Raw genomic sequence first — 21,898 nt, 5'->3', positions numbered from 1 at the left:
CCGCAGCCCCTGTTCCAGAGGCTGGAGTGAGGCCAGAGCGGAGGTGGTGTCAGAGCGGAAATCGAACCCGGAGCAGGGCTTCGGCTCCGGGCGGTGGGGAATACGCGAGAAGACTAATCCCCGGAGGGAGTTCTCTCTGTGGGTCCGCTCCCGGCCAGTGGGAGAGGTATCCAGAGGTGGCGGGAGCCGGAGCTGGGAGGCGAGAAGGCGCACCTCTCAGCGGCCAGACGCACGGATCGCGGGAGGGGACCCGGGCGAGCCAGGGATCGCCGCTCTCGGAGCGACAGAAGTGCCCAAGTCGCGGTCTGCGTCCTTGCGCGGGAGTCCTGGGGCGATGAGAGTGCGCGTCAAGGTAACCGCAGGTCGCGCGGCTTCTGGCTCTGGTGGCTAACTCGGCGCAGCCGGGAGCGGCAGCCACAACTCCCGCGCCCTGGCCGCGCTCCAAGGCTGGCACCCTGTGCAACCGGGAGTTTTGGGGGCTTGGAAAGGAGGGCGCCCCTGGCAGCTGGGAGAACTCTGGTGATACTTGGGGAAAGAGTGAGCTTGTGGAATTATGGAAAAGGTTGGTCTCTTTTAAGGCAGCCAAACCTTAAACTGGCTACCACTTACCTATTTTTCTGGACTTCCACACATTGTGTATGAAATGCGAAGTACCATTATTAAGCACGTTGTGTTCAGGATGCTTGCCAAAAGTTAGCTCATTTCAGCCAGGCCTGATTGATAAGAGCATTTTCTGTGGAGCTAGGTAGCCTGAGTTAGCATCCCAGCTGTACCACTCACTACCGGTGACCTTGGGCAAGTTAGCTAACCTCTGTGGCATGTTCCTTATCTGGAAAATGGAAGAATACTATTTGTAACTTGAAGATTTAGTGGGATACTGTATGTCGTATGCTCTTAGAATAATAACTAATATATTCCATAGGTTGTGATTTGTAACTATTTCAGGCTGAAATAATCCTTTAAAATCTGAGTATAATCTCCCCCTTAATTCTACTAGTTCACCGGTCAAAAACGAGGCTGTGCTAGAAAAGTAGAAATGAGATATGAACCCAGGTCAGAGCCCTAAAACCCTGAGAACATGACTGTGATCATTTGTTCTAGGGAGAAGGTGTGGATCACCCTTAACTGCCAAAGTAAGAAATGAAGAAATGGGGTTCTTCAGTTAGTTTCCACCAGTATACAGGTTTTGATATGTCATTTTGACATCTGCTTTGGATTTTTCCGTGACTAATAAAGTATTAGAATATTTTGACTAGACCCATCTGGGCTTGATTGTAAGAACCTGTCTGTAACCATTTGGGATGGAGTATCTATAACTTGATTTGCTTAGGAGTAGTTCTTGGAGATTTTTTCCATGTCAGTATATATTGTTTTTTGTTTGTTTGTTTGTTTGTTTGTTGCAGTACTGGGATTGAACCCAGGGCCTCATGCATACCAGACAAATGCTCTACCGCTGTGTCACACATCCCCAGCCCTATATTGGTGCTTTCTTGATTAGTATGCAGAGAAGAGCTGGAGTGATCAAGATCATACATACAGCACTTTCTCCCTGTGACCAATCATTGTTCTAGATTCATTTAGCCACCAAATATTTACAGAGTGCAAACTATGTGCCAAGTCCTGTTTCAGGACATGGAAATATACAGTGAACAAAACTGTTATTGTTGAGATAAAAGGGGTTGTGAGATGTGTCTTGATGAAATGGACCTCAGCTTCAGCTTAGTTGTTTCCTAGAGTACAAACATCATATAAGCAGTCTCTCTCTCCTGGTTTAAAATGATAACCTTAGCTTTTGCTCCACTAGACTAATGAAACTATAACTCTGAGATATAGAAATAGATCTTCTGAATGAACAAATAAAATGTGATATATGAGATATACATACCTACGACAGAATATTATTCAATCTTAAAAGGGAAGGAGACGGGTAGGCACCATGGTGCATGCCTGTCATCCCAGTGACTCTGGTGGTGGAGGAAGGAGGGTTGCAAGTTTGAGGCCAGCATCAGCAACTTAGTGAGACTTTCAAAATAAAAACAAGGGCTGAGGATGTAGCTCAGTGGTAGAGCATATTTGAATTCTATCTTGAGTAAAGTTCAATTAAAAAAAAAAAAGGGAAGGAAACTCTGACATATAAGATGGATGAAACTTGAGGACATCACACTAAGTTTAATTAGCCAGTTTCAAAAAGACAAATACTTCATGATTCCACTTATAAGCCATATAAAGATGTAAAATCTGTAGAAACAAAGTAGAATGGCAATTGCCAGGGTTTAAAAGAAGGGAAGGGGCAAGTTGTTAATAGGTACAGAATATAAGTATTTTAAAATTTATAATTATGAATGCAATTAACTGTACAAATTGATGTGTTTCACTGAGACATTTTCATTCATGCTATACAAGTGCACAAACACTGAGCCACACCCACAGCCCTGCATGCATTTAGTGTCCTGTGATCTTGTCCACTCTCCCTTCTACCATCTTCTCGTTTTTGCAGTGCTGAGGATCCAATCGAGGACCTTGCAACATATGCTCTACCATTGAGCTATGCCTCTGGATCCTGGAGTTTAAGTTTTTCAAGATGAAAAATTTCTGGAGATTGGTTGTACAACAATGTGCATATACTTAACACTATGGAACTGCACACTTAAAAATGATTGGGATATGAGGCCTGTTGGTGCATGCCTATAATCCCAGTGACTCGGAAGGATCACAGGTTCAAAGCCAGCCTTAGCAACTTAGCAAGACTGTAAGTAACCTAGCATGAACCTGTCTCAAAATAAAAAAATAATAAAGGGCTGGTGATGTGGCTCATCAAAAGGGTGTATGTGTTATTTATTTATATATTTAGGTTCTAGAAATTGAACTTGGATGCTAGCCACTGAGCTACATCCCAGACCATCTTATTTATTTATTTTTATTTTGAGAAAATGCTGAGGGTCTCTCTGAGGTTGCTGAGGTTGTCTTCAAACTTGTGACCCCTCTGCCTCCACCTCCCAAGTTGCTAGGATTACAGGTGTGTAACATGCCTGGCAAATTTATATATATTTCTACCTTAACTTAAAAGCAAAGGAAGATTCTCACACAAACTCCTTCATAATGGGATTTTTCTTCCACTTCTTTCAAAGTACTGCCTTTTTTCTTTCTTTTTTCTTTTCTTTTCTTTTCTTCTTTCTTTCTTTCCTTCCTTCCTTCCTTCCTTCCTTCCTTCCTTCCTTCTTTCTTTCTCTCTCTCTTTCTTTCTTTCTTTCTTTCTTTCTTTTCTTTCTTTCTTTCTTTCTTTCTTTCTTTTCTTTTTTCTTTCTTTCTTTCTTTCTTTCTTTCTTTCTTTCTTTCTTTCTTTCTTTCTTTCTTTCTTTCTTTCTTTCTTTCTTTCTTTCTTTCTTTCTTTCTTTCTTTCTTTCTTTCTTTCTTTCTTTCTTTCTTTCTTTCTTTCTTTCTTTCTTTCTTTCTTTCTTTCTTTCTTTCTTTCTTTTTTTGTGATGCTGGGGACTGAACCCAGAAATTACATGCTAGGCAAGAGTTCTACTGCTGAGCTGCATTTCCAGCCTTCTATATTTTGAGTTTGGTTGTTGAATTGACTTTCAGCTGGGTCTTAACTTTTGACTAGAACCCACAGGTTTTCCAGGGTGTCAGGAGGGCATGGCAATGGAGTACCCTTGGAAACTTTCTTCTGTTTGACTTGGCACCAGAGTATTTTTTTAGTTCCCCTTGTTTGGGACAACCCAGCGTCACTTCCCTTTAATCTCAATGAAAGTTGGTATTTACTTATCTCTCAAGAAGAGGTTCTTTGGTTATTTATAGTATGGGAAAACTGAGACTATTTGAGTGTCACAAGCAGTTTCAAGCAGTGAGAAGTAATAGAATTATATATCATATAATTTATTCATTTGAACAGTGTAATCAATGGCTTTTAGCATATTAACAGTTGAACATCCATCATCACAGTCAATTTCAGAGATATACCACTTCTTGTAGCTGTCACATTCTAGTCCTTCCATTCATACCACCCTGGCAACCACTCATCTTTTTGCTCTGTAGTTTGTCTATTCTGGGCATTTTGCATAAATGGATGCATCCTGCTATGGTTATTTGTGACTGACTTATTTCACTTGCCATTACTGTTTCAAGTTTCATATTGCAGCATATTGGGTACTTCTTTGTGTTGCTAAACACTATTCCATTGCATGGATGTATCATAATTTATTTGCCTGTTAGTCATTTGACAGATATTTTAGTTGTTTCTACTTTTTGGCTATTATGAATAATACTGCTATGAACATTTGTATGCATGTGTTTGTGTGAACTTATGTTTTCAATCCTTTTGGGTAGATCCTTAAGAGTGGAATTGCTGGACTATATGGAAAATCTATATTTAGATTTTGTTTGTTTGTTTGGTATTGGGAATTAACCCAGGGTTGCTTAGTCCCCGAAATACATCCACAGCCCTTTTTATTTTTTATTTTGAGTCAGGGTCTCAATAAGTTGCTTAGGGCTTTGTTAAATTGTTGAGACTGACTTTGAAGTTGTGATCTTCCTGCCTCAGCCTCCCAAATTGCTGGACCATTTTACATTTTCAATAGCAATCTAAGTTTCAATTTCTACCCATCTGTTAAATTTTCTGAATTTTTATTTTTAACAGACTAGTGGGTATAAAGAGGAAACTTATGGTTTTGATTCATATTTCCCTAGGGTCTAATGGATTTGAGCATCTTTTCATGTGCTTATTGACCATTTGTATATATTCTTTGGAAAACTTTAGATCTTTTGGGTAGCATTTATTTTTGATCCAGTTCTTAAAAATGACATCCACACCAAAGTCAGTATGTAATTTCTAAGGGTTCATGACCTGCCTGATATTTCTGTGAGTCTAAGGATTCCCAGAGGACATGGCAGGGTTTTTCCTGGGAATTTTGCCTGCCTGATTTCACTCATTACTATCTTTCATGGATCTCAGTGTATTTGTGTGATAATTATTCAGAAAGTAATTTGTGAACCGTAAGACACTACTTTTAAGCCAAATTTCTTGAGACTAAGAGTTCTCCGAAATAAGGGGTTTAGTGAACTTTTACAAGTGCTAGTCAAAAAAAGACCCAGTCTTAGGACAAATTCTGCAACTACCAGCAGTTGGAAATATGTCTACTGGAGCTAAGAGTCAAGAGCATTTTTATAACAAAAATGTGGAGAGAGAGTATAAAATGTGTACACTGAACCTACATTGGCTATAGATAACGGGCAAAATTTGGAGAGAGGACGACAGTTCATAAGAAGTACTCATTACTTCTGGACTGGTTGGGGTTAGTTATCCTGAAGTTCCTATGTAAGAATGGGTGGTGGCACCTGGAGTGGCCACTTGAGGTCTAAGTTATGGTTATATTATACATTAAGGAAGGCGAAACAGTTTTTATTGTTGATGACTTATTAACCTTATTGTCCTGCCCCCATTCTCTGGCTCTTGTAATTAAATTTAAGGCATTGTAGAATGAATTTTTCTTTCTTTCTTTTTCTTCCTTTCTTATTCTACTACTTCAAGGATTGGTATTAGCACATGCATTTTGCGGGGGGTGGTTACAGGGATTGAATTCAGGGGCACTCGACCACCGAGTCACATCCCAGCCCTATTTTGTATTTTATTTAGAGACACATTCTCACTGAGTTGCTTAGCACTTCGCTTTTTGCTAGGGCTGGCTTTGAACTCAAGATCCTCCTGCCTCAGTCTCCCGAGCTGCTGGGATTACTGGCGTGCACTGGTAAGCCCGGCTAGCACAAGTGTTTTTGTTTTGTTTTATTTCAAGTTGGAATCTTACTATGTTGCTCCAGCTGGCCCAGAACTCCTGGGCTCAAGTCATCCTCCTGCCTCAGCCTCCCAAGTAGCAGGGACTGCAAGCATGCACCACTCCGCCTGACTCGGATTTGGCACAAGTTCTCCAGATAACTGATGGTGCAGTGAAGTGACTGAGAGCATGGACATAAATCAAACTTCCTGCGATGAATCCTAGTATCATTTTTCCCCCCCAGTACTGGGGATTGAACCTAGGGCTGTTCTACCACTGAGCTACATCTCCAGCCCTTTTTATTTTTCTTGAGACAGGGTCTTACTAAGTTGTTCGGGCTGGCCTCAAACTTATGAGCCTCTTTAGTCACTGGGATTATTACAAGCATGTCACCATGCCCAGCCCCCAGTGTCACTTTAATAAACTGATATGCCTCTGGGGCAGCTTATTCATCCTCTCATAGACTCAGTGTTCTTTTTTATACATTGGAGATAATAATTGCACCCAGCATCTCTTGGGAAGATTGAGTGAGTTAATAAACAAAATGCTTGGTATTGTGCAGGTGGGCACATAGAGAGTGTGGAATATATGTAATAATTGTTCCTCTGCTGTTAGTATTGTCCTATGGACCAGGTTGGCCTTTTAATATGAAAACATCTTCCTTCTTCCTGGAGGAAGTAGATATCCTCTGTTGATCTTTTAAGGACCAAGAGGTTTTTGTCAATTGAAACTTGTATTGTCTCAGGAAAACCAGTTTTCTTCCCAGATGGATTTAGTCCACAGAGTACTTTGCAGATTCTTGGCCTGTATTAGTTAATCCTCTCCAACCTTTGTTAATGCTGTCAGTATCTGCTTCAGAGGGATTTCAAAGTAAAACAAACCAAACACCAATCTTCATCCTATCTGAACTAGAAAGACTCCGCCTTCAGAGCAGGCAGTTTTGCTGTTTGGACGAAGGTCGAGCACGTAGATAGTTTTGGATTAAATTAGAAAAGAGGGTCCAAAACACTGTTTTCTTTAAGTTTTTGATTTTGTTTTTTCACTGTGGTGAGCATTGAATTCAGAGTCTTGCCCATGTTACCTAAGCACTTTATCTTGAAGTTACTTCTCCAGCTACCTTGCTTTTTTTAAAAAAAAATTATTCATTTATTATTATTATTATTATTACTGGACTAAGGACTGAATGCAGAGGCACTTTTCAACTGAGCTACATCACCAGCCCTTTTTATTTTGAGACAGGGTTTCACTGGCCTCAAGTTTGTGATGTTCCTCTATTACCAAAAGCTCTGTCCTTGTCCCTGATGCCAATTCAATAATGAGGACATGGTTTTGAGAAAAAGGAAAAAGAAGTTTTATTACTTTGCTAGTAAAGGAGAAATACAGGGGACTCCTGTCCTAGAGACTGTGATTCTGTTCATCAGGGGAACAGGGAATTTTAAAAGAGGAGATTCAGAGGAATTCTTTTTCTTGAGATTAGGGAGATTAGGAAGAAGACCAGGGAGGAGAAGATCAGGGAGGAGAGAATCAGGGAAGAGAGAATTGAGGAGGAGAAAAAACATGCTGGTTTGAGAGCAGGAAGGGATATGTTCAAAGCATAAAGTGGATCACCATTACACTGCCTCAGTCTCCAGAAGGGCTGGGATTATAAGGTGTGGGTCACTTTTTAAAAAAGACAGTTTTCTCTAAACTATATACATCAAATGGAAAACTCTAGAAATAATAATAATAATAATGTAATATTTCTTAAATTAGTGAACTTTCTAATCATTTTTATTCTGGATTATAGCAGTTTATTGTATCAGTAATACATATTATATCAAATTTAATCAAATTAATATAATTCAAATATATTTCAATAAGTAATAGAGTTCAAATATACTCAAATATAAGTCAATTTAAACATTAAATCAATGTTCTGGCAATAGTGGAATTAAAAATAAAAATAAATCTCAGAAGCTTAAAAAAAACAGTTTTCTTTATGTGACCCATACTGGCCTCGACTGTGGGCTCAAGCAATCCTCCTGCCTTAGCCTCTCTAGTGGCTGGGACTACAGATGCCTTCTACTGCACTTGGCTCCAGGGATCCAAAATCTTAAAATTTAAAAGTTTTCCAGGTGAGGTAGTATACCTATAATTCCAGCTACTCAGGATACTGTGGCAGGAGGATCCCCAATTCAAGGCCAACTTCAGCCAACTGGATAAGATCCTGTCTCCAAAAAAAAAAAAAAAAAAAAAAAAAAAATTCTGAGAATGTAGGAATGTACCTCAGTGGCAGAATACCCCAGTTCATTTCTCAGTCCTTTAAACAAAAACGAAAACAAAACAAAATCTTTCTAAAAATAGCAAGTTTTTAGGATGGCTTTTGGAAAGGCAAAGAAGGACGGAGTTGTAAATTAGTGTAAGACTTTAGATTAGATCTTAATCCTTGCAGGAAACAAAGAGGCAAGCCACTTGGACCCATGTTTGTGTTTCTCAAGCTTCTTATAGTTACTTCCTGCAACTGGGAAAGCATTTTTGAGAAGCTCTTATTCCTGGAGACATTTTAGAAGAAATTTCATCTTGCTGGTGGGCACTTGGGTTTAACAGCCAGCTGAAGAGCAGGGTTGACAGGTGAACCAGGAGCTCTGAATCCTGAGGGAAACCTTCAAGATCTTTCTCCCGGAGGTCCTGTTGGTGTGAGGGTCTTTCAGTTTAGCTGAAGGGCAGAGCTGGGGTAAAGTCCAGGAGGAGCAGAGTTTCTCAGAGGTCATGGAATCCTGTGTTTAATCAACATTGTTCTCTGACCTACAGACAATGATGGTGGGTTCTTTTATTTTATTTTATTTTTTTATAGCCTGGGTTTGTACCTGGAGGTGGCTAAGGTAAAATATTCTTCCTTATAATACAATCACAATGTTATGAGCATTAAGTGGCACATTCTGAAAAAAGAGAAAGAAAGGAGGAAAGAAAAGCTGCTTTTCTATTGTTTAATCTCTCCTTTATAATTGTCCTTGTTATTTCAAGGTCCCTTCTGTATGGATAGTATGTATTTCTTCTCATTTTATAATATCAGAAGAAATTAAATATGGGAAAAATGTCTTAATCAAAACCCAGCGAAAAGAGAAAATGGTCCTACAGTTTGGCCCCTGGGTGACTTAAAGGCAGGTATTGTGTGGAGGGGATGCTCCCCTTTCAGTCCTGAATGGCATGCAAAGTACAGTCCGTCTCTAAACAGTAGCAGGGGGACTTTGACTATCAATGTAATAGCTAGAGACTGAGCTTGGGAAAGGTTAACCTAGCAGATAATATCTCATATCTGCCACGCTCTGTTAATCACAGGATTCTTGGTGTCCCACTGACAGATTTCTGACTCTCAACTTCCTGGACCACAAGCATCTTCTTACTGGGCATGGTGGCACATACCTATAATCCCAGAGTCTTGGGAAACTGAGGCAGGAGGATCACAAGTTCAAGGCCAGCCTCATGAGACCCTGTCTCAAAAAAATCACAGAGGTTGGGGGACTGAGGATGTGGCTCTGTGGTTAAGCAGCCTTGGGTTCCAATTCCCCATGTTATAAAAACATCTTCCTCTTAGAATTTTGGGGGAATTAATTATGCTGGATGTGGAATTTCTTTTTCCTGAGTAAAACAACTGATTTGGGCCCTACTCCAAATCATCTTTAATGTAGACTGGCAGGATAAAAATTTTAAATATTTTCAAGAACTTTTACATTAATTTCAGAACTGGGGTATAGCTCAACGGTAAAGCTCATGCTCAGCATGCCAGATACTTGAGTCCTCAACACTGAAGCAGAAAACAACAAAACAAAACAAATTAACATCTCATAGATTTTCTGTACATTAAAATATTTTAAAGACCAAGATAAGTGTTAATTTTTGTTTTTTAAGATAAAACTCTCAAAGATTAAGATTTTTAAAAATCTTAAATGTAATAGATAGGGAGCACTATTAATTGCAAATTGGTGGAAATCTTTTGGGAAAAGTTTCTCCCTCAGTTGTATGTTGTGGAAACAAGTCTGTGATGCCCTCTTAGAAAATTCTTGTACAAATAGATTCAGAGGAGTCACAGTTTATCCCCACTGGAGAGTTACAATACTTGACATATTTATATGGCCACAAAACATTTCATTTTTTTCCCTATGTACTTCTTTTGTTCAGGTTAGGCTTTGGAAGGTCCTGGTGAAATGCTTGTATATGTGCCTAGCTAGGCACAGGGTATACCACAGTGTTTTCAGGGGCACAGAGTGTAGTAAGTTAAAGAGATTATGTCAATGTAAAAAAAGAAGCAAATGAAGAAAATAAAAAGGATAAGCAGCTCAACAGTAACACAGGCTTATTCCAGACAAACCTGGGGAGCAAGGCCCAGCGGAGATTGAGACATGTCTTCTGTTTGGGGTAGATAGAAGGGAGTGAGGAGATTTTTGTAGTTAGGGGAGTTATTAAGAAAAAGTTCTTGTGGTGTTACCTTCAGGTGTTTTCAGGATTTCAGTCCCAGATAATAATTTCCTTTCTTGTGACGATGGAGTGTTTGGGGTTTCTTAACATGGTGATGGAGCATTGATGGGGTTTAGGCTGAGTCAGAGTGACCTTCAGGTGATTCTTATTCGAGGCAGAGTATGTTTCAAGTTCTTTCTAACAGTGAATGCATGGACTGGGCTCAGAATTCTCAGAAGATATATCGAAAGGGAACTTGATTCAGATCTGGGAGTTTCCAGAAAGATCTTCTAGAAGAAATGGTGTCTAAATTGATGGAGAGAGAAGGGAGTGGAGAGTGTATTTTTTAAAAAAGTACTTTGTTTTAGTTGTAGGTGGACATAACATTTTTATTATATTTTTATATGGTGCTAAAATGGAACCCAGGGCCTCACGCATACTAGGCGAGTACTCTACCTTTGAGCCAAAACCCCAGCCCATGGAGAATATCTTAGAGAGAATAGCATGTAGACAACACCTGGAGGTAAATTCAGAGACTTCAAAGTTGTTCAGTAGTTATAGAATGTAGAGACTGAAGTGGGGAGGAGGAAGGGATGAAGCCAGAGAGGCAGGCAGTGGACTGTGGAACTCCTGGAGTCTTTCAGGTTTTCTTGAAGACTGTGGGGAACCATTGCGAGGTTTTAGGTGAGAATGATTTATTCAGTTCTTTAGTACAAGAAGTTCATAGGTTTTATTGCAGAGAGTGGATTGAAAAAGAAAAAACTGGAAGCAGAAAGACCTGGGAGGCAATCTAGGCATGAGTTTGTGGTGACTAACTAGGGTAGTGATGAACTCAACTAGGGTAGTGGCAATAAAGAAGCAGAGTTGTGAGCAGATACAGGAGATATTTCAGAGGTATAAGCAGTAGCCCTTGATGGTCGATTGAATGGGAAAGGATGTGGAGGAATTAAGAGTGATGCCCTGGTTTCTAACTTGGACACCTGAGTATACTGAGGGGCCTTTAGGGAGTACAGGAGGGGTCGAAGGTTTTGGTGGGGGAAATGGCAGGTTAAATTTGCAATGAAATGCTTTCGTTCCTTTTTAAGGCTGGTGAGATAAGTGGGTAGGTTTCTTGGCACCTAATTGACTGAGTTGCCTACTGATGAGCAGACTGCCCATTGTCACAGGGCAGTAAGCAACCATGGACCCCTGCCTTCTAATTTCTCTCCACTTCTTTCTTTACTTCTCAATTAACACATGACTTATGAAGAAGTATAATCAGAAAATCAGGGCATTCTTTTCATTGAAATCTTCTGGTCTTCAGTTGTCTTTATTGCTGTTCAACATTCAAGTTTTCTTTATTTTATTATTTTGGTACTGGGGATTACACCCAGAGGCGCTTTGACACTGAGTCACATTCCAAGCCCTGCCCCGCCTTTTATGTTTTATTTAGAGGCTGGGTCTCTCTGAGTTGCCTAGGGTCTTGCTAAGTTGTTGAAGCTAGCTTTTAAATTGAAGTCCTCTTGCCTCAGCCTTCCCGAGCCACTGGGATTACAGGTGCGCACCACTGTGCCCCACTCCAATCCTTTCTTATTTTTTATTTTGAGACAAAATCTAATCAAGGGACGAGGTTGGCCTTGAACTTGATGAACCTCCTGTCTCAGCCTCCTGAATCCCTGGGATTACAAGCAAGTAATGCTATGCACAGAAATAACATGTTTTCAAAGGTGTACTCTAGTTATTTTTCAGCTTCTGAACATTAATGACATTGTGGGTAAGGAGGCTGATCTTTTGGCAATAAAGTTTTTATTTATTTTATTTGTTATTACCAATATTTTTACATGGAAGGAATTGTCACCTCAAAATCCTTCTGAAAGGAAGCTGGGGATAAATAGCACACTATTCATGTTCCTGAAGAAACTGAAGTGCATTTTACTCAGTATATTCATTAATGCTTAAAAGTTGCTAGTAAATCATATCTTTTGCTTATACATTGGTACAATCTCTTATAGAGGGTCATGTATTAATATTTAAGTTGATTTAGAAATTTTTCTTATACATTTGTATCATGTAGGTGTACAGGCACATGAAAGCTTGCTTTCATAGCCATTTGGTATAAAATGAAGTATAACATGGATATGCATGAGTAGATAATTGACTAAGTAAATTATAGGGCATCCATACAAAGGAATATTGGTCATCCCCCAAAAGAAACAACCCTATCTATTCAGATCTATAAGTTAATTGTTAGTGAAAAAAATAGCAGAGCAGTGTGCATAATTTACCTGTATTTATGTAAAAAATTATTTGATAACTGTTTATAAATTTATAGCATATCTTTTTAGAAGAATGAATGGCAAACTATAATGTAGGTTAGCTTTTGAGGAGGAAAACTGATTGTTGTGATGCAGGAGTTGGAGGGAGGTTTAACTTTTCCCAGTATCATCTATTATCTCTTGTGAATTTGTACCATTCATAACATTGCCTATTAAAAAAAAATTGCTAGGGCTGAGTGCAATGGTGCAGGTCTATATTCTCAGTGACTTGGAAGACTGAGACAGGAGGATCACAAGTTCAAGGTCAGCCTCAGCAACTTGGTTAGACCTTGTCTCGAAATAAAAAAACAAAAAATGCTGGGTGTCATGGTGCACACTTATAATCACAGTGGCTTTGGAAGCTGAGGGAGGAGGATCACAGGTTCAAAGCCAGCCTTAACAACATAGCAAAGCCCTGAGTAACTTAGCGAGATCCTTTCTCATAAAAAAAAAAAAAAAAAAAAAGTTGCAGGGGGACTGTGGTTGTAGCTCAGTGGTTAAGCATCACTTGGTTCAATCTCTGGTTGCAGTGAATAAATAAATTAGTAAAAAATAAAAAAAGCTGTAGCTCAGTGGTAGACTGCCTTGGGGTTCAAGTCTCAGTACTGCAAAGAATTAAGTGTGGCATTATAACAATTAAAAAATGATAATTATCTGTTTTGTTTTGTTCATGTAACACAGTTGTAGAGGGTTTACTCAAAGCGATTATGATTATTATTACTATTTTTAAAGGAACTGGAGTGCCTGTTCCTTGGTGCAGCTGAAGGAATTTCAAAAAAGATTATAGCTAAACTGCTGGAAATTAATCAGGGAGAACAAGATATCTCCATTTTTTTCTGATAGCGATTAACCACAGGCCAGAGAAGAAAACAAATGTATCTTGATTTTTTTTTTTTTCTCTATTAGGGATCGCACGCAGGGGCTCTTTGTCACTGAGCCACATCTCCAGTCATTTTTATTTTTTCGAGACAGGGTCTCCTTAAGTTTTAGGACCTTGCTAAATTGTAGAGGCTGGCTTTGAACTTGTGATCCTACAGGCTGACTGGGATTACAGGGATGCACCATACCCAGCTATATCCTGATCTTTCCGTCCTTTCATTACATCTAGATTTGATTTATCCAACGAACTACATCTACTTTTGTTAAGAGTGGTGGCACATGCCTGTAATCCCAGTGAGGTTAGCCTCAGCCTTTATTTTAAAAATAAAAAGCTCTGTGGTAAAGTATCCCTGGATTTAATTCTCAGTATATAAATAAATATACAAATAAAAATACAATCACATTTACTCTTATCCTTTACCCCCAATTCTTATTCCCCTAGTCTAGATGTCTGCAAACACACATATTGTGAGGAGCATATTTTTAGGTTTGTGTATCACGTAAATCCCTGGATGATTATAATCGTCCAGCACCCAGCCCTAGCACCCAGCAGAAGTATTGTATTCCCTAGGATGTCCAATGGGGTACTCTTAGTGTTCCCCATCTATGTTAGTCTTGGTGACTGCTTAATTGAGAGAGCATTTTGTACGTTTTGTGATCCACAGAACATACTTTGGAAAATGCATCATACTGTGTCATGGTACTGCTAGGAGCTGGTAATAAAAAGGGATTTGGAATGGGCATGTATGTGTATCTCCCACCTTCCTGTCTTGCTCTGGGGAAGAGGTAGGCAATACTGAGGTTTGCAAGCTTCAGAGCTAAATGGACTGCGGCTTTCTAAAGAATATAGTTCCTAAGGGTCTTGGGCAAAATTACCAAGGATAAATCTTGCCTCTATCAGAAGAGGAAGCACTTCCAAGTCTGAGCCCTTCTTGAGGGTCCATGTCATCTCTTCACACCCACTCACCCAATCCCACACCAAGATCTCTTAAGCCATTTCATTCTCTCTTGTATCTTCACCTCTTTCTTCCTTGACTTCTCCTTTGTCCATGAACAGGTCCTACTTTTTGAGTATTACTTTCACCACAGCACACAAGGCATTTAGCACCGTCCTTGGTGTAAATGAAAGGCTTTGTAAATGTTGACTTTTGCTTTATATTGTTGATTTAGTGGATATTGCTTTTAATATTGTTTCTCACAAGAGTGTCTTACACCATCTCCCTGTCTCCTCTCTTTTATAACCCAGTTCCTGAATCTCTGTCATTTAGTTTATTCATTATGGATAAAATTGCTATCCTCTTTACTTTGTAGTATTAATCACAGAGGAAGTATTTCTTTGAACTCTCCTACTTTTGTATGATACATACATTTTTCTTGGACAGAGAAGCTTCTCTTCCTATTTCGTCATTATGGCTAATGACTCTGTTCTTTAGTCCCTGGACTCTTCTGCACCTTAGGCTTAGATGTTTCCTGAAGTATCTGGCTCTTTCCTCTTCTCTATTCTCTGCTTCTCAGTTACCTCAAGGCTTTTATCATCACCTTAACAAGGATGCTTCTCAATTCTCCAGGCGGAAACCTTCCTGTTTCTAACCAATGTGGAATTCTATCACCCCTCTCTTGTCTTTCAAGGATTTTCCTATATTCATGTCTTCCATGAAGACTTCCAGTGTGTTTGCAGGCAGAGGGATTCTCTTTTTACAGATTTTTTCCCACATTTTTAATTGGGGAATTATAGTTGTCTTTCTACAGAGTCTTATGGCCTATGCTTATGCTGTCTATGACTTAAGCCCTCTCATGGTATCTAATGTAACTAATGTAAACATGGTAACTAATGTAAACATTAGTTCTTCTGTTTTGGTTTTAGTATTTAGGACATTATTTTATTTATTCATTTACTTGCAGTGCCTGGACATTGAACCCAGGACCTCACACTTGCAAGGCAATCACTCTACCACTGAGTTACGTCCCCAACCTTTATTTATTTATGACAATAATTTGAGTTGTCAAAATACACTTTTTATTGAATGACTGAAGCTAGTCTTCTTATAGGTATCAGTGTTTGATTTATTTATTTATTTATTTATTTTTTGTGATACTGGGGATTGAACCTAGGGACTCTACCACTGAGCTACATTCTAGCCCTTTTTAAAAATTATTTTAAAATTTTGAGATAGTGTCTGCTAAGTTGCAGAGGTTGGACTGCAACGTGCAACCCTCATGCCTCAGCCTCCCTGGTCACTGGGATTACAGGTGTATGCCACTATACCCGAATGAGGCATCAGTGTTTTAAAAGGAGAGTGGGTAAACTGGTAGAATACATCCTTCCAATGTGTTGTGAAGAGTTGATTCTACATGCCACATGCCTTTTCAAAGTCACTGGGATAACATTTTAATGACATCTTTAGGAGGGCAGGTGTGATATGCTCTGAAGTCAACTATAAGGTTCAAAATAAGTTGCATTCAAAATGATCCTTGAGGAATCCCCTACATTGCCCATAAAGTACAGTAAGAACATGATGATTTTTATTGGGAACTACTTTTCCTCTAGGTTGGAACTTTCTTCTGTTGAGTACCAGATTAAACAGGCGATTGTGAAGTACCAGAATCTATTCACTGCGCAAACTAAGATATGCTCTCCATGTGGGAACTGAGACCAACTGGGGAATGGGGGATTCTTTCTCACCCTCACCTTGCCTGGAGCATATATGTAGTCACGTGCTGGCAGTAGCTCTCCGGATGTGGTCCAAGGACTCTTGAAACTCCCCAAAACTCTTTCAAAGGGTCCTAAAAGTCAAAATGACTTTCATAATGGTACTGAGACATGATTTTCCCTTTTAATTCCTTCTCTCATGAATGTACTTTTTCCTAAGATGCTATGTTGAATCCACAATTTAACTAAAAAGTTCATATAAATACTCTTTGTCCAACTCCATGTCTATGTGAGGCCAATTTTCTTTATATATTTCAACCAAAACTACTCGATAGACTGAATATGGAAGCAAATATGAGGACCCAGTTGTCCTATTCCAAACATGAAAGAGATTTGCAAAAACACCAGACACTGCGCTCTTCCCCATCCTCCTGTCCCCCACTTTCCTTGCCTCCTTTCTTCCTCCATCTTCTTTACTGGGGATTAAATCCAGGGATGCTCTATCACTTAGCTAGTTTCCTAGTCCTTTTTATTTATTTATTTTTAGTTCTGAGACAGGGTCTTACTGAATTGCTGAGACTGGCCTTGAACTTGCAATCCTCCTGCCTCATCTTCACAAAGAGGATTACAGGAGTGCCACTGTTCCTTGCAAGAAAATACTCTTCTAAACTTAAATTTTTTTTTCTTAAAAATGTTATTTATAGCCAGGCACAGTGGCACACGCCTGTAATCCCAGCGGCTCCAGAGGCTGAGGCAGGGGGATGGTGAGTTCAACACCAGTCTCAGCAAAAGCGAGACTCTAAGCAACTCAGTGAAACCCTACCTCTAAATAAAATACAGAATAGGACTGGGGATGTGGTTCAGTGGTTGAGTTCAATCCCTGGTACCACCCCCCTCAAAAGTTATTTATGTTAACATGTATTAGGCTAATCATTTTTAAAAATGAACTAATTAATAACTATTTTTAAAGTCCCAATTTTAATTTCTAATACTGAAAATATTTCTAGGCTCAACTCATAAAGGTTTTGGGGAGTTGTTGGTGATTTTTACAAGTATGAAGTGATCCTAAGTCTAAAACACTTGAGAGCTGCTACTCTTGGGGATAAGAGACACTGGAATGTGGAATGGTCACTAAATTGCCCACACTTTGAAAATAGTTTCTGCCTCAGACTTTACCTTCTAGCTCTGTCTCACATTCTTTTAGCAAAAAATTTTGAAATTGTCTAAGTTAAACACGTGTCATGTATCTCCACCGATTTTTTTTCTCTCCACCAAAATTTAAGAAGTAAAATCCTATGGTGGTGCTCTTTCTGCTGTACTACGCTGAAAAAAATAAGACAATCTCCATTGAATATAGTTTTTAAACTATTTAGGCTTTACTGTCACAGATGATGATAAGTTTCTTAAAAGTCAATTGTTTAAAAGTACAGTTTCATTGGTAACTCCAAGAAAAAATTTTTTTTTTCTTTTTAAGACTACATTGATGGTTAAGATGTAGTCTTAGTCAAGTTCTGGATAAGTTAACAAGATACTTGGAGCATGACATAAATACTATCTGTGGGGGATGGGAGCATGTGTAGCTCAGTAGATCAGTTCAGTGGTAGGGCACATGCCTAGCATGTGGCCTGGTTTTGATGTCCAGCAAAATGCGCGCGCGTGCACACACACACACACACATACATACACACACATAAATAAAAAAATGAATAAACCAAAGCCATCTGTGTACATATATAATAAATTTGTGGGTATTTTGCTGCTTGGAAATCAGAGAGGATTGAGTTCATCTAATTGGGAAATCTTAGCAGATTAGAGTAGTTATATTACAACTAGGTTCAACATTTGGTTTAAGCTCTGCATTTTATTATTCAGGGACAGTTGTAAAGAACACTAATAAAAGAATCTTCCATTTCCTCTTTCTTCCTTATTGAAATGATTTAACATGACCTGAAATGAAAAATGTTTTATTTGTGTATTTTACTCCCCAGGAGACTGGGCAACCCTGACGCATGTATGACACTTGAGGAAAAGGAGATCTTTCACTGCTGTTTTGAAACTGGGTTGTTTGGACTGAAATAATGTGGGGTTTAATTCGTGGGGAGAGGAAGGAAGGGGTGTGACATCACTTTAGTTTGTACCTTTATGATCAACCCTTTGGGAGGGTCACTGTTGAGTTCCTCTAATTCCCCAGCTGACTCTGTGGAGAATTCATAAATGCTTTTTACTTATTTACTCAAGAGTTTATATGATCTAGAAACTCATTCTAAGGTGTGAAATACCTTTGTCCAAGAAGGCAGTATAGGAAAGTGTTAGTAAAATCTCTCACCTCTGTAGGAGTAATGACATTTTAGGGAATTGTGGGTTATTTAGTTGACATCATATTTTTAGAGATGTTGCCCTTTAAAAAAGAAAATTACTACCAGCAAAAGAATGTTCACCTTTTATTACCAAAAAGGAGAAAAAGATGTAAGATTATTCTGGGGTCTCTTTCTAAGTATACTGCTAAATGCTGCCTTCTAGAAAGAGCTGAGTGTGGTGGCACATGCTTATAATTCCAGCAATGAAGGAGGCTGAGGCAGGAGAATCACAAGTTGAAGGCCAGCCTCATCAACTTAGCAAGAGACTGTCTTAAAAAAAAAGTGGAGGTTGGAGCTGGGATTGTAGCTCAGTGGTAGAGCACCTCTGGGTTAAATCTCTGGAACTGCCAATATAAAATATAAAAAAATAAATTAAAAAAAAGTTTTTGAGGGAAAATCAACATAACTTATGGTAATGCTGGTGGAATAGACCTTTAATTTCTGGATATGTTGGGTTTGGATACTGTTTTTCTGAGTGTTCCTGTTGGATCCAGTGAATGAGATGAGGCATCCCTGCAGAGTTCAGACAAAACCCAGAATAAAGCCCTGAGCTGATTCTTCCGGTGAGTGGGCCAGCTTTGCGCTGATACTTTTCCTGAGCCAGTCCATTTGCCTGGCTCTCAGTTTGAAGGCGTCCTTGCTTCAAGGAAGGAGCTCTGTAGAGAACATAGAAAACATCACTCTGGAATCTGAAAGTCTTACTTCTTCATTTGACCCATTCTTGTGCTTCCCTCACACTGCAGATTCCAAGATAAATAAAATAAAGCCCTTTTCTGAGGTAGATTATAATAAGGTTAATACATAAAGACAGCAGACCAAGTACAGTCAAACTTTAATGCTGTGATATGTGATTAGAGCGAGTGGCATCAATATTGGAGCAAGTCATCAATTCACCCCCAAAGTGTTTGTTAGATGTTAGATACTCGAGGGTACAACCTTCTACCCTAACATTTGTCTTCTTAAAAGAGAAAACAAATGATCCGTTACTTGTCCCTCTTTATGCCCATTCATGAAGCCCTGTGGATATTAGAATAAATAAAATAAGTTTTGAAAACTAAGGAATCCCTCCAAGATTATGCTTACTTAGAGATTCTCTCCCTGAGAGAATGTGATCTGGAAACCCTCAAAAGTTATAGAATAGAAATACTGTCAGTCAGGGACTGGGGCTCGGGCTGGGACTGGAGCTCAGAGCCCTTGCCTAGAATGGGTAAGGCCCTGGATTTGATCTCACAACATCACAAAGCCAAAAAAATACTGTTGGTTAGGGAAAGTATTAGTTTATATACAGCTGCTGTTGGCGGACTGGTCTTTGGACAGTTCTTTCTAATTCCCTGCCCTTCCCCCGAGGCCTAAGAGTGAATGTAAAATCTGATTGTGTTTTAGGGTGAAGCAAACTGAAGTCAACACTATCTCTCTTCTTTCTCTTCTGTCTCTTCCTCCCCTAAGTAACAATAATTAGAAAATAAACAAAATACACCCTATCTACGAAGCCTGCCATAGTGGCCGCAGGAATGGCATAGACTGCACTGTCGGCTACTGCTGTACCAGCAGTTCATTGCTCCAATAGGAGACACTGGCCCATTTAGTGTTAGTCCCACAGAGATTTAGGCTACTGCATCAGAACCAGCAGAACTGACCATGGGGGTCTCTCCAGGGTGTGCTGGAGAGCCTATTGAAAATGATACCAGGCTGGGGTCGTGGCTCAGTGGTAGAGCACTTGCCTGGCATGTGTAAGGCCCTGAGTTCAATCCTCAGCACTGCATATAAATAAATAAAATAAAAAAGATCGGTTGACAACTAAAAAATATTTAGAAAAAAGAAAATGATACCATTATGAAGTAGGGGAAAAGAATAAAGTTTTGAAGTAAAAATTATTTGAAATACTTGTAAATTAAGACTGCTTTCTCTTGCCGTAATTTTGGGCTAAGATATGGTAGTTTAGGAAGATAAATTGTATGTTCTTGTTATGCACAACCTTCCTAGTTTACACCTGTGGAGGAAAATTCTACACAAGTGTACCTAAAGTTATATTTTAAGTGTGTTCATTTTGTTGCCCATTCAGCAATCACTGGGTTAAGCCCTGTCATTGGGCCTATGGGAGCTATAGTTTAAAAGTGGACACATAAGGGACACTAACTTGTATTATGAGAGGTCCTGTGAAGGAGATTTAGAGGTCAGGAGTATTTTTCTGTAGGAAAAAAAAAAAAAAAAACATCAAAATTAAGTTCTCAGGCCACCAACCAAAAGCTGATTTTTACTTTTGATATGGCTAAAAATATACCATAAAGAATTAAATATTTTCATAGAGGTGAAGGCCAAGTTTATTGGCTGGTTGGGTTCTGTGGTGAATCCAATGTTGTCTGCCTCTAGATTTCGAATCTAGCTAATGGAGGAGGTTGCCTGTGACTTGCATTTTGTGGAATGGGAAAGATTTTATTAGAAAGGAGGTCTGAGTCCCAGTGAACCACTTGGATTTTGGGACTGTTATGAGCTGTGCAATATGCAGTAACACTGCCAAGGGTAAACTAGGTTTATAGACTATGTACAGAATCTTGCCAAGATGGTGTCTCTCCACTGGCAGGCTTTCCTGCTCCCTGTGAAATCTTAGGCAAAGGTGGGACTTTATGAGTGAGAATTTTGAAGTTTTGAGTGCTAGATATTCATGCCTAGGAGTATGGTGCAAGATATAAAAGTGATTTTTAGTTGACTTTAGAGAACCCATCAGTTATATATTTATTTGGATATTGTTACTCAATGAAATTATGGATGAATTTTGAGTATTTCTGTGTTCACATTTGGCTTATTTGTGTGTGTTATCTGTAATCAGCTTTGAGTTGATCTTAGCATTTTAATGAGTAGCCATGATAACCAAATATTATCTTGCCTAACTGAACTATTGTGGTTATGTTTCTTTCTCACATAGAGTATAAAATAATGACACTTTCTGTTAAGTCCCAGAAATCCTGGATCGAAGGAGTGTTTGAAAAGAGAGAATGTAACAAAGTCATACCCAGTTCAAAAGACCCTCACAGGTATAGTTTTTAATTAAATTTTTTCTTTTTAAAACAACTTGACTAAGAAGACTGTGGGCAGACATTTAGAAATACCACTTGTTTAGAAGATTTGGTAATATCTGTAAAATTAGTATTAATTAATTTTAATGAATGTTTGTTTCCTTTCACTTTAGAAAAGCACTACATGCTTCTTGTAGAAAGTCTGCTAAGAAAAGGGATCTGATCAATTTTGTAGCTCACTTCAGCTTCATTGCCTATGACAGTCCCTGTCCCAAATGAAGCTCTGGATAAATACTTGATCATTGAATTAATGAAGTGTAAAGAAGAAAAGTTAAACAGTGATAGCACTGTTACTGTTGTGATGGATTTCTTTCTTTCTCTCTCTTTTTTGTTTGGTAATGGAGACTGAGCCCAAGGACGCTTAACCACTGAGCCACATTTCCAGTCTTTTTTTATTTTTAATTTTGAGACAGAGTCTTGCTAAACTGCTGAAGCT

At 39.0% G+C, this 21,898-nt stretch overlaps 1 protein-coding gene across 7 annotated transcripts in view; it reads left to right on the top strand.

The window, feature by feature from the left end:
* Trpm6 (transient receptor potential cation channel subfamily M member 6) overlaps positions 1 to 21,898 on the top strand; it is a 150,298-nt gene that overhangs the window by 271 nt on the left and 128,129 nt on the right. For 6 of the 7 annotated variants that reach the window (XR_007105008.1, XR_007105006.1, XR_007105007.1 and 3 more), the window contains exon 2: positions 21,341 to 21,420. Coding sequence is in view for 4 of the 7 variants with exons in the window: in XM_047525125.1 (XP_047381081.1) it covers positions 21,341 to 21,420 (80 nt within the window). In the remaining 3 variants the exon portion in view is untranslated. Of the gene's footprint in view, positions 1 to 60; positions 353 to 21,340; positions 21,421 to 21,898 lie in introns of those variants that run through there. The other variant, XM_047525124.1, reaches the window with a different exon arrangement.

The sequence above is a fragment of the Sciurus carolinensis genome, chromosome 14, assembly GCF_902686445.1.
Source record: "Sciurus carolinensis chromosome 14, mSciCar1.2, whole genome shotgun sequence".
NCBI classification, from domain to species: Eukaryota; Metazoa; Chordata; class Mammalia; order Rodentia; family Sciuridae; genus Sciurus; species Sciurus carolinensis.
The sequence above is the reverse complement of the archived record's forward strand: the minus strand, read 5'-3'. Positions and strand labels throughout refer to the sequence as shown.